This window comes from Pygocentrus nattereri, chromosome 2, assembly GCF_015220715.1.
Source record: "Pygocentrus nattereri isolate fPygNat1 chromosome 2, fPygNat1.pri, whole genome shotgun sequence".
In the NCBI taxonomy this organism is placed as follows: Eukaryota; Metazoa; Chordata; class Actinopteri; order Characiformes; family Serrasalmidae; genus Pygocentrus; species Pygocentrus nattereri.
In genome coordinates, this window is record NC_051212.1 from 35,617,987 (window position 1) to 35,642,803 (window position 24,817).

The window sequence follows — 24,817 nt, forward strand, 5'->3', positions numbered from 1 at the left end:
GACTACTTTGCCTTAGAACACTCGTCTTACATGTTTCCACCATTAAAACATGTTATAGACCAAAGGCTTTATCACAAAACTACTGTAAAACAATGTCTCAGGCATCAGGCAGTGTATTCATAACCATTTCATGTAAAAACTTTCTGTGAGGAAGCTTTTAGAGGTGGACGTCAGGTTCCTATCACCACCACTGTGAACATTTCTGACTCTTTTAAGTTTCTCTATAACAGAGCATCTCAAATCAAACCACGCTGAATGACTTTGTTTACATATTAAACATTTATTATGCAGAAATTTGGAAAAAATCATTGGAGTACCCGTTTAAGTGACCGAGCAAAAGTGATTGAATAAAGTCACAAACTGAATAAAGTTCAGACCGAATAAAGTCACAGACTGAATAAAGTTCAGACCGAATAAAGTCACAAACTGAATAAAGTTCAGACCGAATAAAGTCACAGACTGAATAAAGTTCAGACCGAATAAAGTGACAGACTGAATAAAGTTCAGACTGAATAAAGTGACAGACTGAATAAAGTTCAGACTGAATAAAGTCACAGATTGAATAAAGTTCAGACCGAATAAAGTCACAGACTGAATAAAGTTCAGACTGAATAAAGTGACAGACTGAATAAAGTTCAGACTGAATAAAGTCACAGATTGAATAAAGTTCAGACCGAATAAAGTCACAGACTGAGTAAAGTTCAGACCGAATAAAGTCACAGACTGAATAAAGTTCAGACCGAATAAAGTCACAGACTGAATAAAGTGACAGACTGAATAAAGTCACAGATTGAATGAAGTTCAGACCGAATAAAGTCACAGACTGAATAAAGTTCAGACTGAATAAAGTTCAGACCGAATAAAGTGACAGACTGAATAAAGTCACAGATTGAATGAAGTTCAGACCGAATAGTCACAGACTGAATAAAGTCACAGACTGAATAAAGTTCAGACTGAATAAAGTTCAGACCGAATAAAGTCACAGACTGAATAAAGTTCAGACCGAATAAAGTGACAGACTGAATAAAGTGACAGACTGAATAAAGTTCAGACTGAATAAAGTCACAGATTGAATGAAGTTCAGACCGAATAAAGTCACAGACTGAATAAAGTTCAGACCGAATAAAGTGACAGACTGAATAAAGTTCAGACCGAATAAAGTGACAGACTAAATAAAGTGACAGACTGAATAAAGTTCAGACTGAATAAAGTCACAGACTGAATGAAGTTCAGACCGAATAAAGTCACAGACTGAATAAAGTTTAGACTGAATAAAGTGACAGACTGAATAAAGTTCAGACTGAATAAAGTGACAGACTGAATAAACTTCAGACTGAATAAAGTTCAGACTGAATAAAGTTCAGACTGAATAAAGTCACAGATTGAATAAAGTTCAGACCGAATAAAGTCACAGACTGAGTAAAGTTCAGACCGAATAAAGTCACAGACTGAATAAAGTTCAGACCGAATAAAGTCACAGACTGAATAAAGTGACAGACTGAATAAAGTCACAGATTGAATGAAGTTCAGACCGAATAAAGTCACAGACTGAATAAAGTTCAGACTGAATAAAGTTCAGACCGAATAAAGTGACAGACTGAATAAAGTCACAGATTGAATGAAGTTCAGACCGAATAGTCACAGACTGAATAAAGTCACAGACTGAATAAAGTTCAGACTGAATAAAGTTCAGACCGAATAAAGTCACAGACTGAATAAAGTTCAGACCGAATAAAGTGACAGACTGAATAAAGTGACAGACTGAATAAAGTTCAGACTGAATAAAGTCACAGATTGAATGAAGTTCAGACCGAATAAAGTCACAGACTGAATAAAGTTCAGACCGAATAAAGTGACAGACTGAATAAAGTTCAGACCGAATAAAGTGACAGACTAAAAAAGTGACAGACTGAATAAAGTTCAGACTGAATAAAGTCACAGACTGAATGAAGTTCAGACCGAATAAAGTCACAGACTGAATAAAGTTTAGACTGAATAAAGTGACAGACTGAATAAAGTTCAGACTGAATAAAGTGACAGACTGAATAAACTTCAGACTGAATAAAGTTCAGACTGAATAAAGTTTAGACTGAATAAAGTGACAGACTGAATAAAGTTCAGACCGAATAAAGTGACAGACTGAATAAACTTCAGACTGAATAAAGTTCAGACTGAATACAGTGACAGACTGAATAAAGTTCAGACTGAATAAAGTGACAGACTGGTTTTCTATTATTGTTCATCTAGTTCAGCAGCATTACAGCTGCGTGTCTGTCGCTTGGAGGGATCGGTCCCGCCCACATGTGGGCGTGGTCTCGACTCTCTCCGCCCAGAACCAAACACGGGGCTCGAACAGTGACCAAGTAAGGAGAACAGAGCCGGGCTCTGTAACTACCACGTTCAGAGTCAATTAAGGAAAGTAGAGCTGGTCTCTATAACAGCTGTATAACGTTAAACTATCACCAGCACCAGTTATCGCTCAACAAGGTAAGCAGAGCCGGGTCTGTGCTTATAACTTAGTTTATTAACTCACCAGCTGACAGCACTATTCCGTGTTTCACGCTTCACGTGGCCCCGTTAGTCTCTCTCTCTGTATTTCTCTCTGTCTCTCTCTCTCTCTCTGTCTTTCTCTCCTTCTTTCTCCCTGCTGTCAGCTGCTGTCATGCTGCCGCTGCTGATGGTAATAGTGTGAGGGGGTAAGAAAATGCAAGGGTTTTCTGTTTATAATCTTATTTTATGCACATTAACTTAGCAATGACTCTAACCCCGTTGTGTCTGTTGTGCTGTTCGAAAATTAAAACCTTTATTCTTCGTAATAAATTCGCAATATCCGTAGGCCGGTTAGCTAAGCTAGCTAATGTTAGCATGTCGGCCGGTTAGCCAAAGCGCCGGTGCAGACCTGCTGCAGTTAGCTGGCTAATAACTCCCATCCTGCTCTGCTGTAACTTATTGTTTCAGACAGATTTTCCCTGAATAAATGTTATAAAACGGCCCCTAAGGCTCGGTGTCATGTCTCCACAAAGGGTAAAACGAGCTGCTGTAGTCAGTGAGCGGCGGCTAAGGCCGTTAGCTGCCCGTGCGGAGGGTAAGTTAGCTGCAGTCGGCCGGTCGAGGCTGCTCGTGGTGGCCCAACAGACCGCTGCGCCACAGCGGAGCCTCTCTCAGCACAAATCGCTCTGCTCGAGGGTGTCGCTCCGTCCTCAGTTACCTTTTTTAAGGCAGAAGAAACTTTAAGGTTCCAACTGTCAGCTAACACAATTCCTTCGTCAGTATCAGCGAGCTGTTAAACTGTTATGAAACAGCCAGTCTGGAAAGTTTGGAAGTATTTTCACTACGAAATCCAGTGTGGCTCCAGATTAGCGTATAAGGTGATGCTAATACACTAGTCCATATAACTAATTAATAGGACAATAGGAAGCTGTTCATGAAAATAAAGTCAGTTCTGAGGAGCTGCAGAAGATTGTAAAATGACTGAGAAGGCTGTATATCACTGATAATGAAGTTTCAATAAAAATCCTATCCGTTATTCATCGTATTTTAAAAGTAGCTCAGATCTCGAGGCAGTATACAATTGAATGCGAATAGATATTACAGTACGTTGTCAATGTATTCACTTCTTGTTCAACACAATCATGAACAATTGAATACAATTTCAAAGTAGTCTAATGTTTAAATCTACATTTTGTTATTATTGTACATAAAAATAACAATTATATAGTATTTAAAATGATTGCTTTACATTTACTTGATTCCTTTTGGACATGATGTGGACATTGGACCCACAAAAATGCACTATGTAAAATCATCACAATTACTGTTGTTTTTACTCACTTTTGGCAAGAATGTTACTGGTATGTGTGGAACTGATATACACATTCGAAGCAAGTAAATTCAAAGCTGCACTTTTATTCAATTCACTTTTTCATTTAGACCTTCAGAGTACTTGTAAAAATTTCAAAGACCATGATATTTTTTTTCTTGCCCCCTTACGTGGTTGCCTCATAGTTTATTTTTTAACAATTCATATCTGTGTAAACTTGAACTGTTGACTATGCTAATTAACGTTTGTGGAAGGACTGGATTTGATCCAGTATTTTCACCCCTGATTTATTGCCACATCTTGGGCCAGTTTCAGTTTGCGAAATGATGAACAGGCTTTCCTCCGTTAACCTTAGAGCAACAGGAATATCTGAGATTGACCATAGTGCTCATTTTGCTGCGTATTGTATTTGTATCTAGGAATGCAGACCGCTGCTAAATTTACCACAATTACTGTGACCTTTGCATTTATAATGATAATAAATAACACACAGTGTACTGTGTAGCCCTTCCCCCAGGTTGCTGTGCTCTGCGGCCATGCCCTCAGACCTTGCTAAGAAGAAGGCTGCAAAGAAGAAGGAGGCAGCCAAAGCTCGTCAGCGTGTCAAAAAGCATGAGGAGGTGAACGTGGAGGCAGAGCAAACGGAGGAAAATGGAGTGGTTCCAAATGGCGAAGCAAATGGAGGTGTGTTTTATTCATCTACTCAAAGAACTGCTAAAAATACCAACAGTGAAAGATACAGCAGCATCATTAGTGTGTAACTACGCAGTAACTACACTTGAGATGAGTTTTCCTCTTAGAAAGGTGTTCATATGAATGATTTTGCTGTGTATTCTCATTTATTGTTGCATGCAGGATCACTGCAAGCTAGTGGGCTATTCATACACCTTGGAGTCGGTATTCTAAGCTACAGAGGGTGTAAGAAATAACAGAAACGCCAAATGATATATTTATATCAAGTACCAAATAAGGAGTAGGATTCAAAGAAGATCCCTCTCCAGGGTAATTTCTTCTTTGTATGCTGTAAAAATCTTTACATGGAATTGATCGCAATGGATCAGTGATACTTAGATCTGTAGATTGCAAAGGTCGTTGATGGTGTTGATGAATTACTCCATCAAGCAGTTTTCTGAATGACATCCCTGTCATAAATTCTAACAAAATAATTGACAAGTGATTTTGTTGTGACGAGGTTACAGAGGCTTTGGTTAAATTCTCGGTAACTTCAAAGCTGTAAAGCTTTTGTGGCATTTTCTGTCAGTTTTTGTGATCAATGCACCAGATGCACTAATGCAACCAAACCATTTGTCGCTCATGTTGCTGATTGTTAAAGGTTCTACAAGCGATATTTTGAACATAAATAGTTGATTGCTGTTCTATTATGTATGTAAAGATATAATGGAGGAATGGCATCCTGAGCAGTGCATAACTTCACACTGCCTCTGTGTTCTAATCCGAGCTTCTCGTTTTTTGCTTTCATAGTCAGTCTCGCCATGTGTGTTTGTTAGTATTGCAGAAACGTTGGCTCTCCCCACATTTTGTTTTGTCCTCCCCAGACAAAGACCAGCCACACAGCGTTAGGTTAGCTTTGTAGCAGCAATTGTAGCAATAGTTTGCTAACCCACAACCTAGTTAACATTCGTTACATTAGTTCCTATATGTTGCTGTCATATTTCTAATAACTTTTTAATACTTATTTTTAATAACCAGAGCTGGTCAGTGTTGGCTGGTGGAAGAAAACTATTGTCTGCTATTTATTCATTTACTCAAATAACTCTGTAGTAGATTTGATTTGGCCCACCAGAAAGTTACCCTAACTCCAGCCCTCACCTAAAGAGAGAACAAACAGATTTTTCTGCTATTTAATGCTTAGAAAATTCAGCGTTTTCGACTTATTTTAGTAACAAAATATAGTGTGATGTTATAACATACATTTTTAAAAACTCTTTTAAAAACAGAACTCAGCCTGATTCATATTAATTACTATTTCTGCCATGCAGTTGAACCGTTTTTGATGTTTCCTGTGCAAGCGAAGGGAGAGTTTGTTCTTTTCTGTCTTATCCATCCCTCTTCTTGTTGCACTCTGCAGATGTTACTGCCTTGGCTAAAGAGCTGGATGAGTTTGAATTGCGTAAGATGGAAGCTCGAGCAGTCACAGGCGTCTTGGCATCCCATCCAAACAGTACAGATGTTCACATCAGCAGTCTTTCGCTTACGTTCCATGGCCAGGAGCTGCTGAGTGACACAAGCCTGGAGCTGAACTCAGGCAGACGCTACGGTCTTATTGGCCTCAATGGAACAGGTATGGCAAACACTGTGACTTGTGCTATTGTAGTAGATACTGAAACACACTAAAATTAGCAAGCGCCATAGTCTTGAGTATGTTAAAAGAATTTTCCATTTTTCTACACATTCTCCATCAGCCACGTATGTGTTATACTATCGGTTACCAATAGTTAACCAATAGTCAATTGTTTCCTAAATTATAAATAAAGCTATATAAATTATACAGATTTTTCAACTTAAAGGGCCCATATCATGGAAAACTGAATTTCTCTTGCACCGAAATAAAGGAGTTTCTGAATTTCTTGTTTCTCCTATTCAGCCTATACAGCAATTTAGCCCCATTGAAAGAGGCACAATACAGGGCAGCCTGTCAAAACAGAGGTCATTTACCTGTATCTGTCTTAAAAAATATAGTAATAAAAATGTTTTAGAATTTTTTAATTAAACAGCCTAGACGATTGGAAAATGAATTGTGGCTATTGTTGGTAAATAAACCCACACAAATGTCATAAGCGGACCTCAGAGGAAAAAATAAAATGCAAGAAAAATGTAGGACATGAGTCCTTTAATTTCTGAAGGCCTTTGAGTAAAGGATTCATGAATGTGTTCTACGAAAATAAATGTCTCATATAATTTCTTGCTGATGGAATTCAGCACCTGGCCACCTGGATGAAAATACTAACAGACTCTGCTGCCTCATTAAGGCTAATATAACATAGGTAATATGGATCTTTATGATGTATTTTGCTCCTGACAACATGATGCTTAAAACAATAGACTTTTGAGCTAAAGGGATTGACCAGCAGTTTGACAGCTATGAAAAACATTTATCAGTCTCTTTATGATAATTTTGGCAGGAAAATCCATGCTCCTGTCTGCTATTGCCCATCGAGAGGTTCCCATCCCAGAGCACATAGACATCTATCATCTGACACGCGAGATGGCTCCCAGTGAGAAGACAGCATTGCAGTGTGTCATGGAGGTTGACGATGAGAGGATCAAACTAGAGAAGGAAGCAGAGAGACTAGCCCATGAGGACTGTGAGTACACCGACTTGATTTTTTTGCAATGGAAAAAATGCAAATAGAAGAAATTAACAAAGTGCTGTAGTGATGTGTTATCAGAGACTTTTTTATGGTTCATCTTATCCACAGAACATATCACAGGATACAATGTAGTCAATCAACCAAGGGATGTTTGGAGTCCAAGTTTTGCTTTTTAGTTTAGAACTGAAGCTATGAGGCTAAGGTTGCTCAAAAACACTAGAACTCAGTAGTCACCTAAATAGCCCAAATTGTTTCTGTAAAAAGGCATCCCCAAAATCTTCTCTGAACCTGGTCAAATTGCTTCTAGGTCATGCAGATTTGCTGATGTACAACCCCAGTTCCAAAAAAGTTGGGACGCTTTGAAAATATAAATAAATGTAATTAAAAACAGAATGCAATGATTTGCATTGAAAGTGAGACATTTTCTTCCGGTTTCGGGCAGTATGGCGTAGGTTGTGGAAAACGTGAACTCCACAGAGCGAGGTTGTTTATTACTTATGGTGCACTGTTAATTTCCTTTTTTTCGCGACTGAGCCTTGGTTTTAGTCTACTCACCCGTTTTGCTGTGTCTGTTTTCGTCGCCATGCCACCTAAAGCGAGTAAAAGTTTGGCTTCCTCTCAGCCTCTCATCGGCCCCGCGCTTACTGCGGCCTCCTCGGCCTCGGGCGCTGCGTCCCCTCCGAGAGTGAAGCCCGCTTCCCCCGACCTCGCCAAAGAGCTCGCAGCTCTAAAATCGGACATCATACAAGCGGTGACCTCGGAGCTCACGCGTGCACTTACAGCAGAGTTCCACTCTATCTCCAGGGATTATCATTCCAAACTTCAGACGGAGCTTCAGGAGATGAAATCTGAGCTTCTCCGAGACAACGTGTCGCTGAGAGCGGAGCTCGGGTCAGTCGTGCGCACCGTTTCTGAAGTTGAAACCTCCCTGTCGGCACTCTCGGATGAGGTTGTGGGACTCAGGGCGAGAGTTGAGTCCCTTTCCAGTGAGCTCGTCAGAGTCGATGCTAAATGCGAGGACCTGGAGGCTCGTTCGCGTCGTCAGAACATCAGGATTATCGGCGTGCTTCACGATTCACTTTGTCCAACTCCAATGTGTCGGAGCTTTTGAGGGAAGCCCTCTCTTTGGAAAAAAGCCCACTTGTGGACAGAGCTCACCGTTATTTGGCGCCTCGGCCAAAACCCGATGGGCCTCCTCGTCCAATAATAGTGAGGTTACACTATTTTGAGGACTGTGCTCGGATTCTCAGAGAGGCAAGGAATCGTCCACGAATCACTTTTTCTGATATGAATCTCTCCATCTACCCTGACCTCATCTCCAAAGTGGCCAAGGCGAGAGCAGCCTTCAACACAATCAAAAGTAAACTTCGTTCAATGGACGGGGTCAAGTACGGTATGTTTTACCCAGCTCGACTTCGTATTACATACAAGGGCGAATCGCGGGAGTTCACTTCTCCTACTGAAGCTGAGCGCTTCATTTCTACAATGCCTGGGTGACTGACTGTTTCTCTCATCCTGCCCTTTGCATACATCCTCTCCATGCCTTGCTTTTTGAAAGTGAATAAATATGTGGATGGAGTGGGGAAGGGAGAGGGGAGATAAACATAAATAGGTACATAAAGTGATAAATATAATTACAATGGAAATTAATGGAAATGTTTGAGAAGAATAATTGATTGAATGGGGTGCACCATGAGACACTGTTTGTAATATGTTGTAAATTTGCTTGTTCTGTGGGGTTTACTAAAAGTCTGTACTTGCACTGTGCTGTTCTTTCAGAAGTGTTGTTCATTTGGGATTGACTCCCGTTGGAGTCTGTTTGGAAGTAGGGTGGGGGGTGGGAGTCATGCTTTGGATGAGTGGGTTGATGTCCCCTTTTTCTTTTTTTCTTTTTTTTTTTTTTTTCTCTCAGTTGGCCTGCACGATGGTTCACATTTATTGTATGATAAATGACTGGTCCTAATTTTAAGACAGTGTTAGGTGAGTTCCCTTTAAGTTTCTTGACTTGGAATGTTAGAGGTTTAAATAATCCACGTAAACGGTTGAAGATATCTAATCACTTGAAACATTTAACTGCTGATGTAGTATTTCTACAGGAGACACACCATAGGAATGAGGATCATCTTAGATTGAAATTCTCTTGGGTTGGTGAGTTCTTTCACTCTAAATTCAATTCTAGAACCAGAGGAGTTGCAATTTTGATTAAAAAGGGAATTCAGTTTGTTCCTGGGAATGTTGTTGCAGATGTGAATGGCAGGTATCTGATTGTGCAAGGTCATCTATTTAATACCCCTGTGTTGCTTGTGAATGTTTATGCCCCCAATTTCGACAATCCAAACTTTATGACAGGATTACTCAGCTCGATACCATCTCTGAATACTCATTTCTTGATACTTGGTGGAGATTTTAATTGTGTTATTGATCCAGTTTTAGATCATTCAGCCCCTCCCATGATAACCCGCTCTGCTACGTCTCAAGTGCTTTTTGATTTCTTAACTGACAATGCTATTCTTGATCCTTGGAGAGTTCATAATCCTAGTGCTAAAACATTTTCTTTCTATTCTCATCCACATAAAACATATTCTCGGATTGATTTTTTTTTTTTTGATAGCTTTCTCTCTTCAAGGGTCATTTCATCTAATTACCATCCTATTGTGTTGTCTGACCATGCCCCCTTAACTGTCAATGTGAAGTTATCTAACCGTCCTTCTGTCCCACCACCCTGGAGATTTAATTCGCTGCTGTTGTCGGATCCTGCCTTCAATTCATTTATCAATTTTTCTATAGACGATTTTATCAACAACAAAAATGATTCTACATCAGCTTCTCTTTTGTGGGAATCCCTTAAAGCTTATTTACGAGGGCAGATTATTTCCTACGCTGTCTATTCCAACAAGAAGCAGAAACATGAAGTGCAGGATCTGATGACTGAAATTGCTGAGCTTGATAGACTCAATGCACTCAACCCAACTTCCGCTTTGCAGAAGCGTCGATTGGATCTTCAAACTAAATTTGATCTTCTTACTACTTCCGGTGCAGAGCGCCTCCACTTACATGCGCGCAGCAGTTACTATGAATATGGTGACAAAGCCTCTAGGTTATTGGCCCATCAGTTAAAAAGACGTGCAGCTTCTCAATCGATTTTTCAAATAAATGGTCCGGGGGGTGAGCTGTGTTCGGATCCACTGTCCATTAATTTTTAAATCTTTTTATTCGGAACTTTATCAATCGGAAGCTGCGTCTGACGATGAGGTGTCTGCCTTCTTGGATGGCTTAGAGTTTCCCATCATGGATCTACCAGATGCAGAATCTCTTGATTCACCTCTGAGCCTAGAAGAAATTGGTATTTCTATTAAAGCTATGCAGACAAATAAGGCTCCTGGTCCAGATGGGTTCCCTATTGAATTTTTTAAAAAGTTTATTGACAAATTGGCTCCTGTTCTTTTAGCGGTTTTTGAGGAGTCTTTGTCCTCTGGAACTTTGCCACACACGATGACTCAAGCTTCTATCTCACTTCTTCTTAAGAAGGACAGGGACCCGGATTTCTGTGCATCATATAGACCTATTTCTCTTTTGAATGTAGATGTAAAGATTTTGGCCAAGGCTCTGGCATTGAGACTGGAGCGTGTTCTGCCCGGGGTTGTTTCACATGATCAAAATGGATTTATTAGGGGGCGCCAGCTTTTTTTCAACGTCCGGACGCTTTTGAATGCTATATTTATGGAACATTCTTGTTCTTTTCCTGAATTAGTTATTTCTTTAGATGCAGAAAAAGCGTTCGACAGAGTCGAGTGGAATTTTTTATTTTTAGTGCTGCATAAATTTGGATTCGGAGATAAAATTATTTCCTGGATTAGACTTTTATACACTGCTCCCCAAGCTAGTGTGCATACAAATGGTGTCCGCTCTGAGTATTTTTCGTTGAAGCGTGGGACAAGACAGGGGTGCCCATTGTCACCTTTATTGTTTGCTTTAGCTATTGAGCCCTTGTCTATTGCTTTGAAATCCCTTCCACTTTTTCAGGGTATTGTACGTGCTGGTGTCGAGCTGAAACTATCGTTGTACGCTGACGATCTGTTATTATATGTGACTGACCCCGCCTCATCTCTCCCATCAATTCTGTCTCTGCTAAACACATTTGGCTTAATTTCAGGATATAAAGTAAATTTGCAGAAGAGTGAGTGTTATCCAGTCAATGCATTGGCCCTGACATTTAACTACTCCACTATACCATTTAAATTGGCTCCAACTGGTTTTAAATATCTGGGGATACATGTTTCTCGCACCCTACCATCTCTTTTTTGCAATAATTTCACCTCTTTATTGAATAAACTTAAATTGGACTTGCAGAGGTGGAAATCCCTTCCCTTGTCCTTGTTGGGCAGAATTAATGCTGTAAAGATGAATGTCTTGCCTAGATTTCTTTTTTTGTTTCAGTCTATTCCTTTATATTTACCTAAAAAGTTTTTTAAAGATTTGGATCAGCTTATTATCTCTTTTATTTTGAATGGCAAGCTTCCCAGAGTGAGTAAATTAATTTTACAGAGATTCAGATCTGATGGAGGCCTCTCCCTTCCCAACTTCTCATTCTACTATTGGTCAGCACATGTTCATAAAATACTTAATTGGCTTCACTCTCCAGAGTTGTTGTGGTGCAGATTGGAGACTCAAACTTGTGTCTCATCTTCTCCACTTGCTCTACTCACCTCTCCCTTACCACTTAAGATTAAAAACTTTTCCAAAAACCCAGTGGTGATTTCCACTCTTCGTATTTGGTGTCAGTTTAGACGCCATTTTAAATTCTTCTTTGCTAATGCCTATTTTGAATGATCATTTATTTTCCCCATCTCTTTCTGACACTGCCTTTCTTACTTGGCACAAGAGGGGTATAACATCTTTTGGTGACCTTTTTAAAGATGGGACCTTTTGCACCTTTGCCCAACTGGCCTGTGAGCGTAACCTGCCCTCTTCGCATCTGTTTCGGTATTTCCAGATCAGACACTGTGCCTTAGCTCTCTTCCCTGGCTGCCCTATAAGGCAGCCTTGGGATGATTTATTGTCTTTAGATCCTTCCAATAAATCGCTTATATCTAGAGTGTATTTGATTCTTCTAAATTTAGAGGTACCTGATGTGTGTAAAATTATATGTGCTTGGGAAAAGGAGTTGGGCATTTCTCTTTCCGATCAATGGTGAGTTAGAGCGATTAATGTGGTGCAGTCTTGTTCACCCTGCGCAAGGCTCCAATTCATTCAGTTTAAGGTTTTGCATAGAATGCACCGTTCAAAATTTCAATTATCTAAATTTTATCCCAACTTAGTCAATGATCAGTGTGATAGGTGTTCAATTTCTCCTTGTAATCTGAGTCACATGTTTTTTTTATTGCCCAGTCTTGCAGAGGTTTTGGAACTGTTATTTTGATATCATGTCCAAGGTTTTGGAGGTGGAAATAGATATCTGTCCTATGGTGGCAATATTTGGCCTTTCTCTTCAATTACCCTCACTTACTCGAGGGCAAGCACAGGTTTTGGCCTTCACCTCCTTACTGGCTAGACGCCGTATTCTTTTTCTATGGAAATCTTCAAAACCTCCTTCTGTTGCTTTTTGGCTTCAAGATGTACTGCATTTTCTCAAAGTGGAAAAGATGTCATGTACCCTGAAAGGTAACACTGCCTCATTTTACACCAAGTGGAACTCTTTTCTTTCCTATGTTGATTCGCTTTCAACATTGCCGGCTGACTGAACTTGAAGAACTACTATAATTCATATTCATTCACAATTGTGTGTTTTTTTTTTTTTTTGTTTGTTGTTGTTTGTTTTTGTTTGTTTTTTTGTTATTTATTATTATTATTTTATTATTATTATGTATCTATTTAATTATATATATTTTTTCTCCTTTCTGTGCATTTTTGTTGTGATTTTTTATTTATTTATTTATTTATTTATTTATTATTAATATATATATATATATATATATATATATATATATATATATATATATATATATATATATATATTTTTTTATTTTTTTTTTTTTTTTTATTTTTTTTACAGACTCAATTCATTATGTTATTCAGTTTTGCTCCTCTGTGGGTTGGTATGATTGGGGGTGGACCAAAATGTTTGGGGGAGAAAATGGGGAAAAATTTTGAGCATAGACAGTGCTGTTCTCTATTTTCTTGTAATTAATGCTGTTATATGTTTGCTTTTGGTCTTGCTCTTAAAAGAAAATAATAAAAAAAAAAAAGAAAGTGAGACATTTTACCATTTCATGAAAAATGTTACCTTTTTTCAGAACTTGATGGCAACAACGCATCTCAAAAAAGTTGGGGCAGGGGCAACAAAAAGCTGGAAAAGTAAGTGTTACTAATAATAAAAAAAAAACAGCCTGAGGAGCAATTTGCACCTATCCTCACATGACTGGATATAAAAAGAGCAATTTAGAGAGACAGAGTCTCTCAAATGCAAAGATGGGTAGGGGTTCACCAATCTATGAAAAATGTGGAACAATTTCAGAAAAATGTTCCTTAATGTAAAATTGTGAATACTTTGGACATCCAACCATCTATAGCACATGATGTCGTCAAAAGATTCAGACAATCTGGAGAAATCCCTGTACGCAAGGTCTAAGGTCAGAATTGGATGCTTGTGATCTTCGGGTCTTCAGGTGGCACTCCGTTGAAAATAGGTGTGATTCTGTAATGGAAATCACTGCATGTGCTCAGGAACACTTCCAGAAATCATTCCCTGTGAACATGATTTGCTGTGCAATCCACAAATGCAAATTAAAGCTGTTTCATGCAGAGAAGAAGCCATATGTCAATCCAGAAACACTGTCATCTTCTCTGGGCCAAAGCTCATTTAAAATGGACTGAGGCAAAATAGAAACCTGTTCTGTGGTTAGATTAATCAAATTTTGAAGTTCAGCATGGTTTCATAGGAGAAGAGCACTTTGACGCATCATGAAACAAAAATCTGGCAAAAAGATCCAGGACTGTTGAGCAGCTACAATCCTACAAGACAAGAATGGGACAACATTTCTCTCCCAAAACTCCAGTAATTGGTCTCCTCACTTCCCAGACGTTTACAGACTGTTGTCTGTAATGCTGGTCGTGGCCCTGTCCCAACTTTTTTGAGATGTGCTGCTGCCATCAAGTTCTAAATGAGTTAATATTTTTCATGAAATGATAAATGTCTTACTTTGAACATCTGATATGCATTCTATGTTCTATTGTGAATAAAATAGGGCTATGAGATTTGCAAATCATTGTATTCTGTTTTTATTTGCATTTATTTATATTTTACCCAACGTCCCAACTTTTTTGGAATTGGGGTTGTTGTTTACAGCACAGTATGGAAAAATTAAACCTCAAAAACAAATTGAAATCTATGCTTTTCTCATTCCTATAGCAGAGTGTGAGAAACTGATGGAGATTTATGAGCGTTTGGAGGAGCTGGACGCAGACAAAGCTGAAGTTCGAGCCTCACGGATTCTGTATGGTTTGGGCTTCACTCCAGCCATGCAACGCAAAAAGCTAAAGGACTTCAGTGGTGGCTGGAGAATGCGTGTCTCACTGGCCAGGTAAAACATCACTAAAGTGTGGGAAAAATTGTTTGTTATTGATTTTGAAAAGTTTTTGAGAAAGAAAGATTTATGTATCTCTTTTTAAAATACCTAAGGATGCATATTTATCATAGTTTGTATCTGGTATTTACTTCTGTCTCTTCTTGCTTTTTCTTTCCCTCTCCCTCTCTTTTTGTGTTCTCCACACTCTCAGAGCTCTGTTTATTAAGCCCTTCATGTTGCTGCTGGATGAGCCCACCAACCACCTTGACCTGGATGCCTGTGTGTGGCTAGAAGAAGAGCTAAAATCGTATGTGCTCAATTTCTGCCACTCACAGCATTTCTAAATTAAAAACGACACTCTTGAATTATTTGAGTGCTTGTTCATTTCGTTCTTGATTTAGTATTTGTGAACTCTGCAATTTGTCATGCTTTCCATTTGGCCATTTAAACAAAAAAGATGCCTAGGAAATGGTGGGAGCACTTTAACAGGAAATTGTGGCATATTCACAAAATTTCATAGAAATAGGCCAACAAAGATATCAGGGTATTCCACTCTACACATTAGAAATTAAGTCATTTTTTTAAGTAAATGAAAAATTAAATTATGAGGTCAGTAAAGTTGGATTATAAATCAGTAAAAATTGGATTGTAAGTCACGATGATAAAACCCAGTATGTATCACACACAATCCTAAAAAAGAGGTGATTTTACTGCTACACTTTAAAGTAAATAGCAGGATATTTTACTTAATCTTACCTACTGAGTGAGCAGAAGGTGGACGTGAGGGGCCCAGCCATCCATTTAAAAAACATTTTCAGGGGCTCAGCCATGTTATCTATGAAACTGGACACATTGGCTATATTTGGGATAAGGAAAAATTGTGTACATTTGTTTTCAAGGTTGCATGCTAGTAGCCTCTATGTTAAAATTGTTGTCAGTGTTCTTAGTTATTTTAATGGTCCTTTTCCTCCTTTCTAGGTTCAAGCGAATTCTTGTACTCATCTCGCACTCCCAAGACTTTTTGAATGGCGTTTGCACCAACATCATTCATCTGCACAACAGGAAACTCAAATACTACACTGTGAGTAATTTCACATGCACTTGTGAAAGCTAAATCGGGGTGGAGGATACGGCAAACATATAACATCATGATACTTCAACATTTAATGCAATATTTTTTTTTCTGAGGTTGTATAACTTACGAGAGAAAAGTGCCACATTTAAAAATACTTTTAAAAACCATGAAGACAATGGTCTTTAACAGTGATCTTATCTCTCAACATTTCACAGAATTAGTTGTGTTGTGGTAATACTCATTAAACAGGACTAATATCTTTGTAATGGATTATTTTATTAATGTTCTTGAAGTACTGAAAAACATATGGTGATAGAACATGATTAAATTAAATGTAATGATAAATGTCATCATATTGTCCACCCCTGTTGAATATAGGCACTGCTCTTCTGCTGCCCAGCAAAGTTTTACACCTGATGCATAAGAGGATTAGGTTGTATAGAGATTTGGTTGTTTTAAGTACAAAATAAATTATCACATGTGTTATTCTGCAAATACAGTAACATTCTAAGAAGCATCATTCACTGTAAAAATGCTTGTTTTAACTTTAAAATGTAAGTAACCTGGTTGCCTTAAAATTGAGTTCTTGAAATTCTTGAACTGCTTCAAGTAGTAAGTTGTGTAAATGTAAAACACACTTGCTATTAGAAGTTCAATTAATTCAACATTTTAAGGCAACCAGGTTACTTACTTTTTTAAACCAGAACCTTGCATAATTTATACAGGGTATCTGCATTTAATTAACATCTTTGACTAAAAAATTATTCTTGGACTAAAAGTTCTCAAAAAATCTGAAAAGAGACAGAAATCTGACAAATAAAAAGTTTACATTAAATAAACTTACTAAAACTATTACAGCATGTAGGCTACAGAATATGCCTTGAAACAAAGAGAAGTGTAGGTCATCCAAGGGAATGAATCCCATTGTTTTTAGTTATACTTTGCATTTTTGCCCTGTTGTTCATGAATTTTCAGAAACTGCAACTACAGACTGCATCGAGAGTGCTATCAGAGACTTTCTGTTATGTGTATTCTGTGTATTGAGCAGGATTTTATGTTTTCACATGGTATCCAACCTGTAGTGGAGATGTTCTCATGTCATGTATCCACTCTTGTATGGTACACTAATTATAAATTGCTTGTCTAATAGAATGTCCTTCATGGAAACTGAAAAGTAGTTCCACACAGCTGACATGCTGGTGCTTAAAATGTTTGATTGTGTCTGTGCTTACTGGCGTACGAGGGTGAAAGGAACAAACAGCACTTTGTTTGATACGTTGCCTATTTAACCTTTGTTCAATTGTCAAATATTTCAGACATTTAGTGCTTCTGGCCAAAATCTAAAATTGCTATTTTTGGCCATTTTCAGGTGCCTAAATTTTGGTGCAACCCAAAAAAGTCCCAAAATTAGAGTTGGATATATGATTAGTATGTGTTGGAGATACTCTGCATGGCAGAAGATCTCCTGAAGAAGGAAAGGATAGTGCTTTTTGCAGTCATACCATTTACAGCTGTTACACTACCACAAGTTAAAAAAAGTTGAAAAGTTTTGTAGCAGTGTTGATTTTTTTTTTTTTTTGTCTCTGTAAGAATAGCACCTCTCTGTCAGTAGGATTATCTTAGCATTTCTCTTCTACTTTCTTCTGGCTTCTTGTCTATATTTAGAAGGACTGAATGCTTCATTGCAGGACATGATGCTTCATTATTCTTTTGCATTTCCAAGTGTATTAACTTACTAGTCTGTCTGGAGAAACAAAGTCACTCAATGTCACTCAACCTAAAAGCCCTAAAAGAGCCTGTGCTTCCTGTGTCCTGCTTTTTTTTTTTTTTTTACAAAATCAAAATTTTGTATTCTTAATGTTACAAAGTTCTTTTAATAATGCTATATTATCACTTCAGGTCACAGGACTGCAATCAGTATTTACCTTGCTGTCCGTTAATCATGTCAGAGCGCACAAGGGTAGCCATAAGTGCATCATAAGTGTAGTGATTTCAAATAGAAAGACCTAAATTGTTTTAGGACACTGTTCATTTTGCCTAAAACAAAAGTAACAAAAAGAAAGTAAAGGGACTGTGCATTATTCTGTCTACTGTGTACTGACAGATGGGTCTACTTTTGATTGAAGGGTAATTATGATCAGTACGTAAAGACGAGGGAGGAGCTGGAGGAGAACCAGATGAAACGCTACAACTGGGAGCAGGACCAGATAGCGCACATGAAGGTAAAACACTGCTACCTTGTGGACATGCCTGGAACTGCCTCACAGTGCTCTGTGAATATAAAAAAAATCACCTGATCATTCTGTCCCTTTAAAATTTTCTGATAGTAGACTGCTCTGTCACACTCAATCAGGGATGGTGACCTGTGGTTAATTGTTTATTGGTGACTTTCTCAAATGCTTTAAACACACCTACTCTATCTGGTAGTTTAACACCAAGTTGAATGTGTTTTAACGACAAATTCACCAAACTGTGCTGAATTCCGGCCCTCTAGGACTGTAGTCTGCCTCTCCTTCTCTAAATCACTCAGGTCCTGGAGTTTCTTTTGATCTGCACATTTTCCTGCTCTAAAACACCCACTTCAGATCACAAAGGGCTTGTTAATTAGCTGATTAGTAGGATGAGGTGTGAGCCTGCTCTAAGCAGCGTATATGACAAAAGAAAAGAACTTTTTGAAAATGGTCTGTAATGCATTTTGAAGCAGAATCCTCTTTCCATTTATAATACTATTTCATCTCGTATTTGTTTTTTGGGAGTATATTTACTTTAATTGCAACTAGTATGCCAATAATTCTCACATTCTTAGTAAACATTGAAGTGAACTTTTTTTCTGTCTGTGTCTGTCTCCATATAGAACTATATTGCTCGATTTGGTCACGGCTCAGCTAAACTTGCCCGCCAGGCTCAGAGCAAAGAGAAGACACTGCAGAAGATGGTGGCCTCAGGCTTGACTTCCCGTGTAGTCAACGACAAGGTCTAGCACACACAAATTCACACAGTCACTCACTCTGGTCATGGTTGAACTTCTTGTGACATATCTTGTGTACCAGTAGCCATTGCCCAATGTGTGATGTTGAAACAGTGTAATGTTTGATTAATTACTTTCCCAGAGGTGATTTAAGCATTTTTTGTGTAACTACATTGAAATCAGAAAGGGAAGAAAGTCATGGTCAGTGCTGTTTGTCACATCAGAAAAAGAATTGGAAAAACTGGATGTTTGGCCATCTAGGTCACTAATACTATGTAAGACAAGGTCTCTTCTATAAACTTGAAATCTATTTAATTTTACATGTGATTAGAAACAGTCCTTCAGCTAAATGTATGGTCTTAAAATAAGAAACTTGTTTACAGCATGCAAATGAGGTCAGCATAAAAGACTAGGCAGTTTGACTATTTTGTATATTGTTGTGAAGAAGGAATTGCACTGGTATGAGTGGATCACACACAGCAATGCTCTCTGTGTCCACACACTGTCTACTCTATTAGACACTCCTACCTTATTAGGCCACCTGATAGATGAAGTTAGAGGTGATGGCTCATCTCTTGCTGCGCGGTTTATGTTAGTTACCCTCTGGTTCTTCATCAGTGGTTACAGGATATAACCTGTTGGCTGGATACTTTTGCTCGGTGGACTATTCTCAGTACAGCAGGGACACTGAGATGTGTAAAAAAAAAAAAAAAAAATCCAGCTGCTCTGTCTGAATCACTTGTACCAGCACAACACACACTAACACCGCCACCACCAAGTCACTGCAGTACTTAGACTGATCAACCACCCAAATAATACCTGCTCCGTGGTGGTCCTGTCGGGGTCCTGACCATTGGAAGAACAGCATGCAAGGGGCTAAAGGTGTGGAGAGAAACAGATGGATTACAGTCTGCAATTGTAGAACTACAAAGTGCATCTATATAGTGAGTAAACCTGATAAAAAGGACATAGAGTGTAGAAACGATATGGTTTTACTGAAGTGAGAAGGCCTTACACTACATGTTAGATCGTTCTGCCAGGAGAGTATTAGTGAGATCAGGTATTGATGTTGGATGATTCGTTCTGGATCACAAACACCACTCCAGCTATTGCAAAATATATTAAATAGTGCTTCATCACTGAAGAGAACATGGCTCCTCAAGGCAGTGCTGGGGATCTTTATACCCCTCTAGCTGGCGATTACTTGGTTTTAGCACAGTAACCTTAACCTCAGGTATGAGATCTAGAGCATCTCGTTCTCATGGCAGTGCTTTGTTTGGATGTTATATGAGCTCTATATGCAGCTGACCACCTGTGTCAGCAGTGAGCATGCAAGTACCTGAATTCACTTACTTACGAAGGGCTGTCTGGATACTTTTGGACATACAGTATACATCAAGGCAATTAGTACAAAAATAAGTAAACTCAAAGACAAAATTTTGTTGATGTAGTCTGATGTAGGATTTGTAGTTGTCAAAAGCTGTTATTGAGAAAAGAAAATAGACAAAAAAGAAGAAAGTTTACTGTGGCATGTGTCTGTCCCCTAATCACACCAGCTGGGGTCGAATGTGAGGTGAATAGCCTTCCCTATCGTCCTCCATTCCCTGGCAGATTTCGTTCTCTTCCCCGTGTCTTTGCGGGTGTGGGCTTGGAATTTAGGCCCCAGCTTCCTGCCGGCTCTCGCTGCTGTCAACACACCCCAGTTGATGGGCAGATGCCACATTTACAAATCAAACAAAGGAGCTTTTTGACATTTGAACAGTACTGTATATTTTATTGATGTGGGAATGATGTACACATGTGAATTAAGTACACTCAGTGCATAGCTTTTTCGGTGTACATTAATCATGAGATTCCTTTTTATTTTATTTAACCTTGAGCTTCTGTTCTTCCCTTCTCTAGACTCTGTCATTTTATTTTCCTCCCTGTGGGAAGATCCCCCCTCCTGTCATCATGGTGCAGAATGTTTGTTTCAGATATTCTGAGGACACGGTATGTATGAAGCCCAGCACAAAATTATTGGCAAACTGCATGGTTCCCCACTCAGAGGATGTTTTGTCAAATTTTACACAGCATTCCAATAAACCACTGTGATACACAGTTATAGAAGTTGGAAAAGTAAATGACAATTATTGCCTGATCATATTAATCATAAATATGTAGTTCTGGAAATACAGTTTATTTAAATAAAGCTACACATAAAGCATCTACATTTTCTAGTGATTTATTACTGTTTACAACCCCAATTCCAGTGAAGTTGGGACATTGTGTAAAACAAATAAAAACAAAATAAGATGATTTGCAAATCCTTCTCAACCTATATTCAATTGAATACACTACAAAGACAAGATATTTAATGTTCAAACGGATAAACTTTATTGTTTTTTGCAAATATTCACTCATTTTGAATTTGATGCCTGCAACCAAAGAAGTTGGGACAGGGGCGTGTTTACCACTGTGTTACATCACCTTTCCTTTTAAAAACACTCAATAAGCGTTTGGGAACTGAGGACACTAATTGTTGAAGCTTTGTAGGTGGAATTCTTTCCCATTCTTGTTTGATGTACAACTTCAGTTGCTCAACAGTCCGGGGTCTCCGTTGAAAAAGACGTTGCTTGGATGGCAGCATATGTTGCTCCAAAACCTGTATGTACCTTTCAGCATTAATGGTGCCTTCACAGATGTGCAAGTTACCCATGCCATGGGCACTGACACACCCCCACACCATCAGAGATGCTGGCTTTTGAACTTTGCGCTGATAACAATCCGGACAGTCCTTTTCCTCTTTGGCCCGGAGGACACGACGTCCATGATTTCCAAAAACAATTTGAAATGTGGACTCGTCAGACCACAGGACACTTTTCCACTTTGCGTCAGTCCATCTCAGATGAGCTCGGGCCCAGAGAAGCTGGCGGCGTTTCTGGGTGTTGTTGATATATGGCTTTTGCTTTGCATGGCAGAGTTTTAACTTGCACTTGTAGATGGAGCGACAAACTGTGTTCACTGACAGTGGTTTTCTGAAGTGTTATTGAGCCCATGTGAATTAAGTTAAGTGATACTTTTTTAATCCCACAACCAGGGAAATTCTACCTCTGCATTTAACCCATCTGTGAAGTGAAACACCACATACACACTAGTGAATGCACACACACTAGGGGGCAGTGAGCACACTTGCCCGGAGCGGTGGGTAGCCCTATCCACGGCGCCCGGTGAGCAATTAGGGGTTAGGTGTCTTGCTCAAGGAGGTCACAGGGCCAGTTCCCTAACCTCCAGCCCACAGCTTCCCCAGTAATATCCGTTACAGAATGATGTCAGTTTTTAATGCAGTGCCGCCTGAGGGATCGAAGGTCACGGGCATCCAATGTTGGTTTTCTGCCTTGCCGCTTACTTGCAGAGATTTCTCCAGATTCTCTGAATCTTTTGATGATATTATGGACTGTAGATGATGAAATCCCTAAATTCCTTGCGACTGCACATTGAGAAACATTGTTCTTAAACTGTTGGACTATTTGCTCACGCAGTTGTTCACAAAGTGGTGAACCTCACCCCATCCTTGCTTGTGAATGACTGAGGCTTTCAGGGATGTTCCCTTTATACCCAATCATCAAATCCCAATCATGACACTCACCTGTTTCCACTTAACCTGTTCACCTGTGGAATGTTCCAAACAGGTGTTTTTTGAGCATTTCTCAACTTTCCCAGTCTTTTGTTGCCCCTGTCCCAGCTTCTTTGGAACATTGAATATAGGTTGAAAAGGATTTGCAAATCATCGTATTCTGTTTTTATTTATGTTTTACACAGTGTCCCAACTTCATTGGAATTGGGGTTGTATGTGTTCGTTTAATAACAACTAACTTACCTTGTTTTTTTTTGTAAAAGCCATATATTTATAAGAACTTGGAGTTTGGCATTGACCTGGACACACGGGTGGCTCTAGTGGGGCCCAATGGAGCTGGGAAGTCCACACTACTGAAACTGTTGATGGGAGAGGTCAGTTGGGGGTAACAGTATTTCAATAATAAATAAATGTTATTTAGTTGATTTTACTGACTTGAATTGCATTATTATGTGAAAAGAATCCACTTAAACCTATTTTTTTAAACCTAATTTTTTTTTGCCTTTTTGTTCTTTTTCCTAGCTCCTCCCAACTGATGGTATGATCAGAAAGCATTCACATGTAAAGATTGGCAGGTATCACCAGGTGAGCTATATATTAAATTACTAAGTTTTAATATGATTATTTTTTTGTGAAATGCTTGCTAGAATATTCTGCAAAGACTTTAATGTAGTGCTTACGTTTCACCTAGTATTGTTTTCTTGAAATGTTTTGACTTTTGACTTATTGAGTTTTCTATTGTTTGTGTACCGCAGCATCTGACAGAACAGCTGGAGTTAGATCTGTCGCCCCTTGAGTATATGATGAAATGCTACCCAGAGATCAAAGAGAAAGAAGAGATGAGAAAGATCATTGGACGCTATGGCCTTACAGGCAAACAACAGGTGTGTGAGTGAATTGAGATGATTACTTATCATGTTAACCAATGTTAAATCAGTTTTGGTGTCTTGAGTATTGAAGCAGCAGTTTGGCCAAAATTCAAATTGATACAATTTTCTGTCCTTAAAAATGGACAAAAGCACATATATAATTCAGGTTTCTAGCTTGCAGTTGCTATTGTTTTAGCTAAGTGAGGTACTTTTGTTCATTGTTATACAGTGTCAGGTAGTTTTCAGAGTGTCATGTAGTTCCAGAAAACATATATCTATATGAGAAAGTTTTGGACTAAATGATTTTTTTTAATGCATTTATGGCAAAGAGGTATATGCAGATTGTTATAGGCAAAGTGGTACCCAAAGAAAACAGATTTGTTTCCAATTCATCCCTCTTTCACCAGGGTTTACATTACATATAAACTCACAGGAGTAACAGGTTCACTGGTGGTTTTGAACAGTAAATAAAATGGCTGTATTTGCTGTAGATGTCATGACCACTGGTTCTCACCATTACCATTGTAATTAACCTTTGAGCTCCTCCTCCAGGTGAGCCCCATTAGAAACCTCTCAGATGGTCAGAAGTGCCGTGTTTGCTTTGCCTGGCTGGCCTGGCAGAACCCCCACATGCTGTTCCTGGATGAACCGACTAATCACTTGGATATTGAGACAATTGATGCACTAGCTGATGCCATCAGTGAGTTTGAGGGAGGGATGATGCTGGTCAGTCACGACTTCAGACTTATCCAGCAGGTATGCATTACTTTTGTAGATGGAGCCTTCAATGATTTCAGCATTTAGTGATCACTGTCCAGATATTAAAAATGCTGAATGTAACTAAATTGCGTTTTAATTCAGGTGGCTCAGGAGATCTGGGTGTGTGAGAAGCAGACCATCACGAAATGGAACGGGGACATTCTGGCATACAAGGAGCATTTGAAGTCAAAAATCGATAAACAGACGCATGACGTTTAAAGCTCTAAAAACTGGACTTTTCCTTCTATATCATGGATAGATTATTTTCTTGCTCCTCTTATTATATGCATGTAATCTAAGGACTTCAAACAGCACTGTTTTTTGGACTTCCCCTAAAACTTTTGAGAGTGGATTGTAAATTGCATTTCAGTGCATCAATGTGCAGTCATGGCAGATCAAAAATCGACTGCATATATCTTCTGGCCCTTCGACATGTGCAGAATTCTACAACCCCAATTCCAATGAAGTTGGGACGTTGTGTGAAACAGAATACGATGATTTGCAAATCCTTTTCAATCTATATTCAATTGAATACACTACAAAGACAAAATATTTAATGTTCAAATGGATAAACTTTTTATGGTTTTTTGCAAATATTCATTCATTTTGAATTTGATGCCTGCAACACGTTCCAAAGATATTGGGATAAAAGTTTGGGAAAGTTGAGGAAAGCTCAAAAAACACCTGTTTGGAACATTCTACAGGTGAACAGATTAATTGGAAACAGGTGAGTGTCATGATTGGGTATAAAGGGAACATCCCTGAAAGGCTCAGTCGTTCACAAGCAAGGATGGAGCGAGGTTCACCACTCAG

The 24,817-nt window shown here is 38.8% G+C and overlaps 1 protein-coding gene across 2 annotated transcripts; it reads left to right on the top strand.

Moving 5' to 3' along the window:
* Positions 1-2,341: 2,341 nt before the first annotated feature.
* Positions 2,342-24,566, top strand: abcf2b (ATP-binding cassette, sub-family F (GCN20), member 2b). 2 transcript variants are annotated; one of them, XM_017719596.2, is made up of 15 exons: positions 2,342-2,487; positions 4,326-4,504; positions 5,910-6,122; positions 6,964-7,146; positions 14,561-14,732; positions 14,929-15,024; positions 15,696-15,798; positions 17,919-18,014; positions 18,647-18,766; positions 20,663-20,752; positions 22,640-22,750; positions 22,899-22,961; positions 23,132-23,260; positions 23,798-24,001; positions 24,107-24,566. In XM_017719596.2, the coding sequence occupies exons 2-15, from the start codon at positions 4,357-4,359 to the stop codon at positions 24,221-24,223; spliced, it is 1,845 nt and encodes a 614-aa protein (XP_017575085.1). In that variant the 5' UTR covers positions 2,342-2,487; positions 4,326-4,356; the 3' UTR covers positions 24,224-24,566. The 2 variants fall into 2 exon arrangements, with proteins under 2 accessions (XP_017575085.1, XP_017575086.1); XM_017719597.2 differs by lacking the exon at positions 2,342-2,487 and adding an exon at positions 2,567-2,696.
* Positions 24,567-24,817: the final 251 nt, after the last annotated feature.

Coding starts and splice junctions, on each gene's coding strand:
- abcf2b (XM_017719596.2), top strand. CDS start 4,357: ATGCCCTCAGACCTTGCTAAGAAGAAGGCTGCAAAGAAGAAGGAGGCA. Junction 15,025..15,695: donor CTAGAAGAAGAGCTAAAATC/GTATGTGCTCAA, acceptor CCTCCTTTCTAG/GTTCAAGCGAATTCTTGTAC. Junction 24,002..24,106: donor ACTTCAGACTTATCCAGCAG/GTATGCATTACT, acceptor GTTTTAATTCAG/GTGGCTCAGGAGATCTGGGT.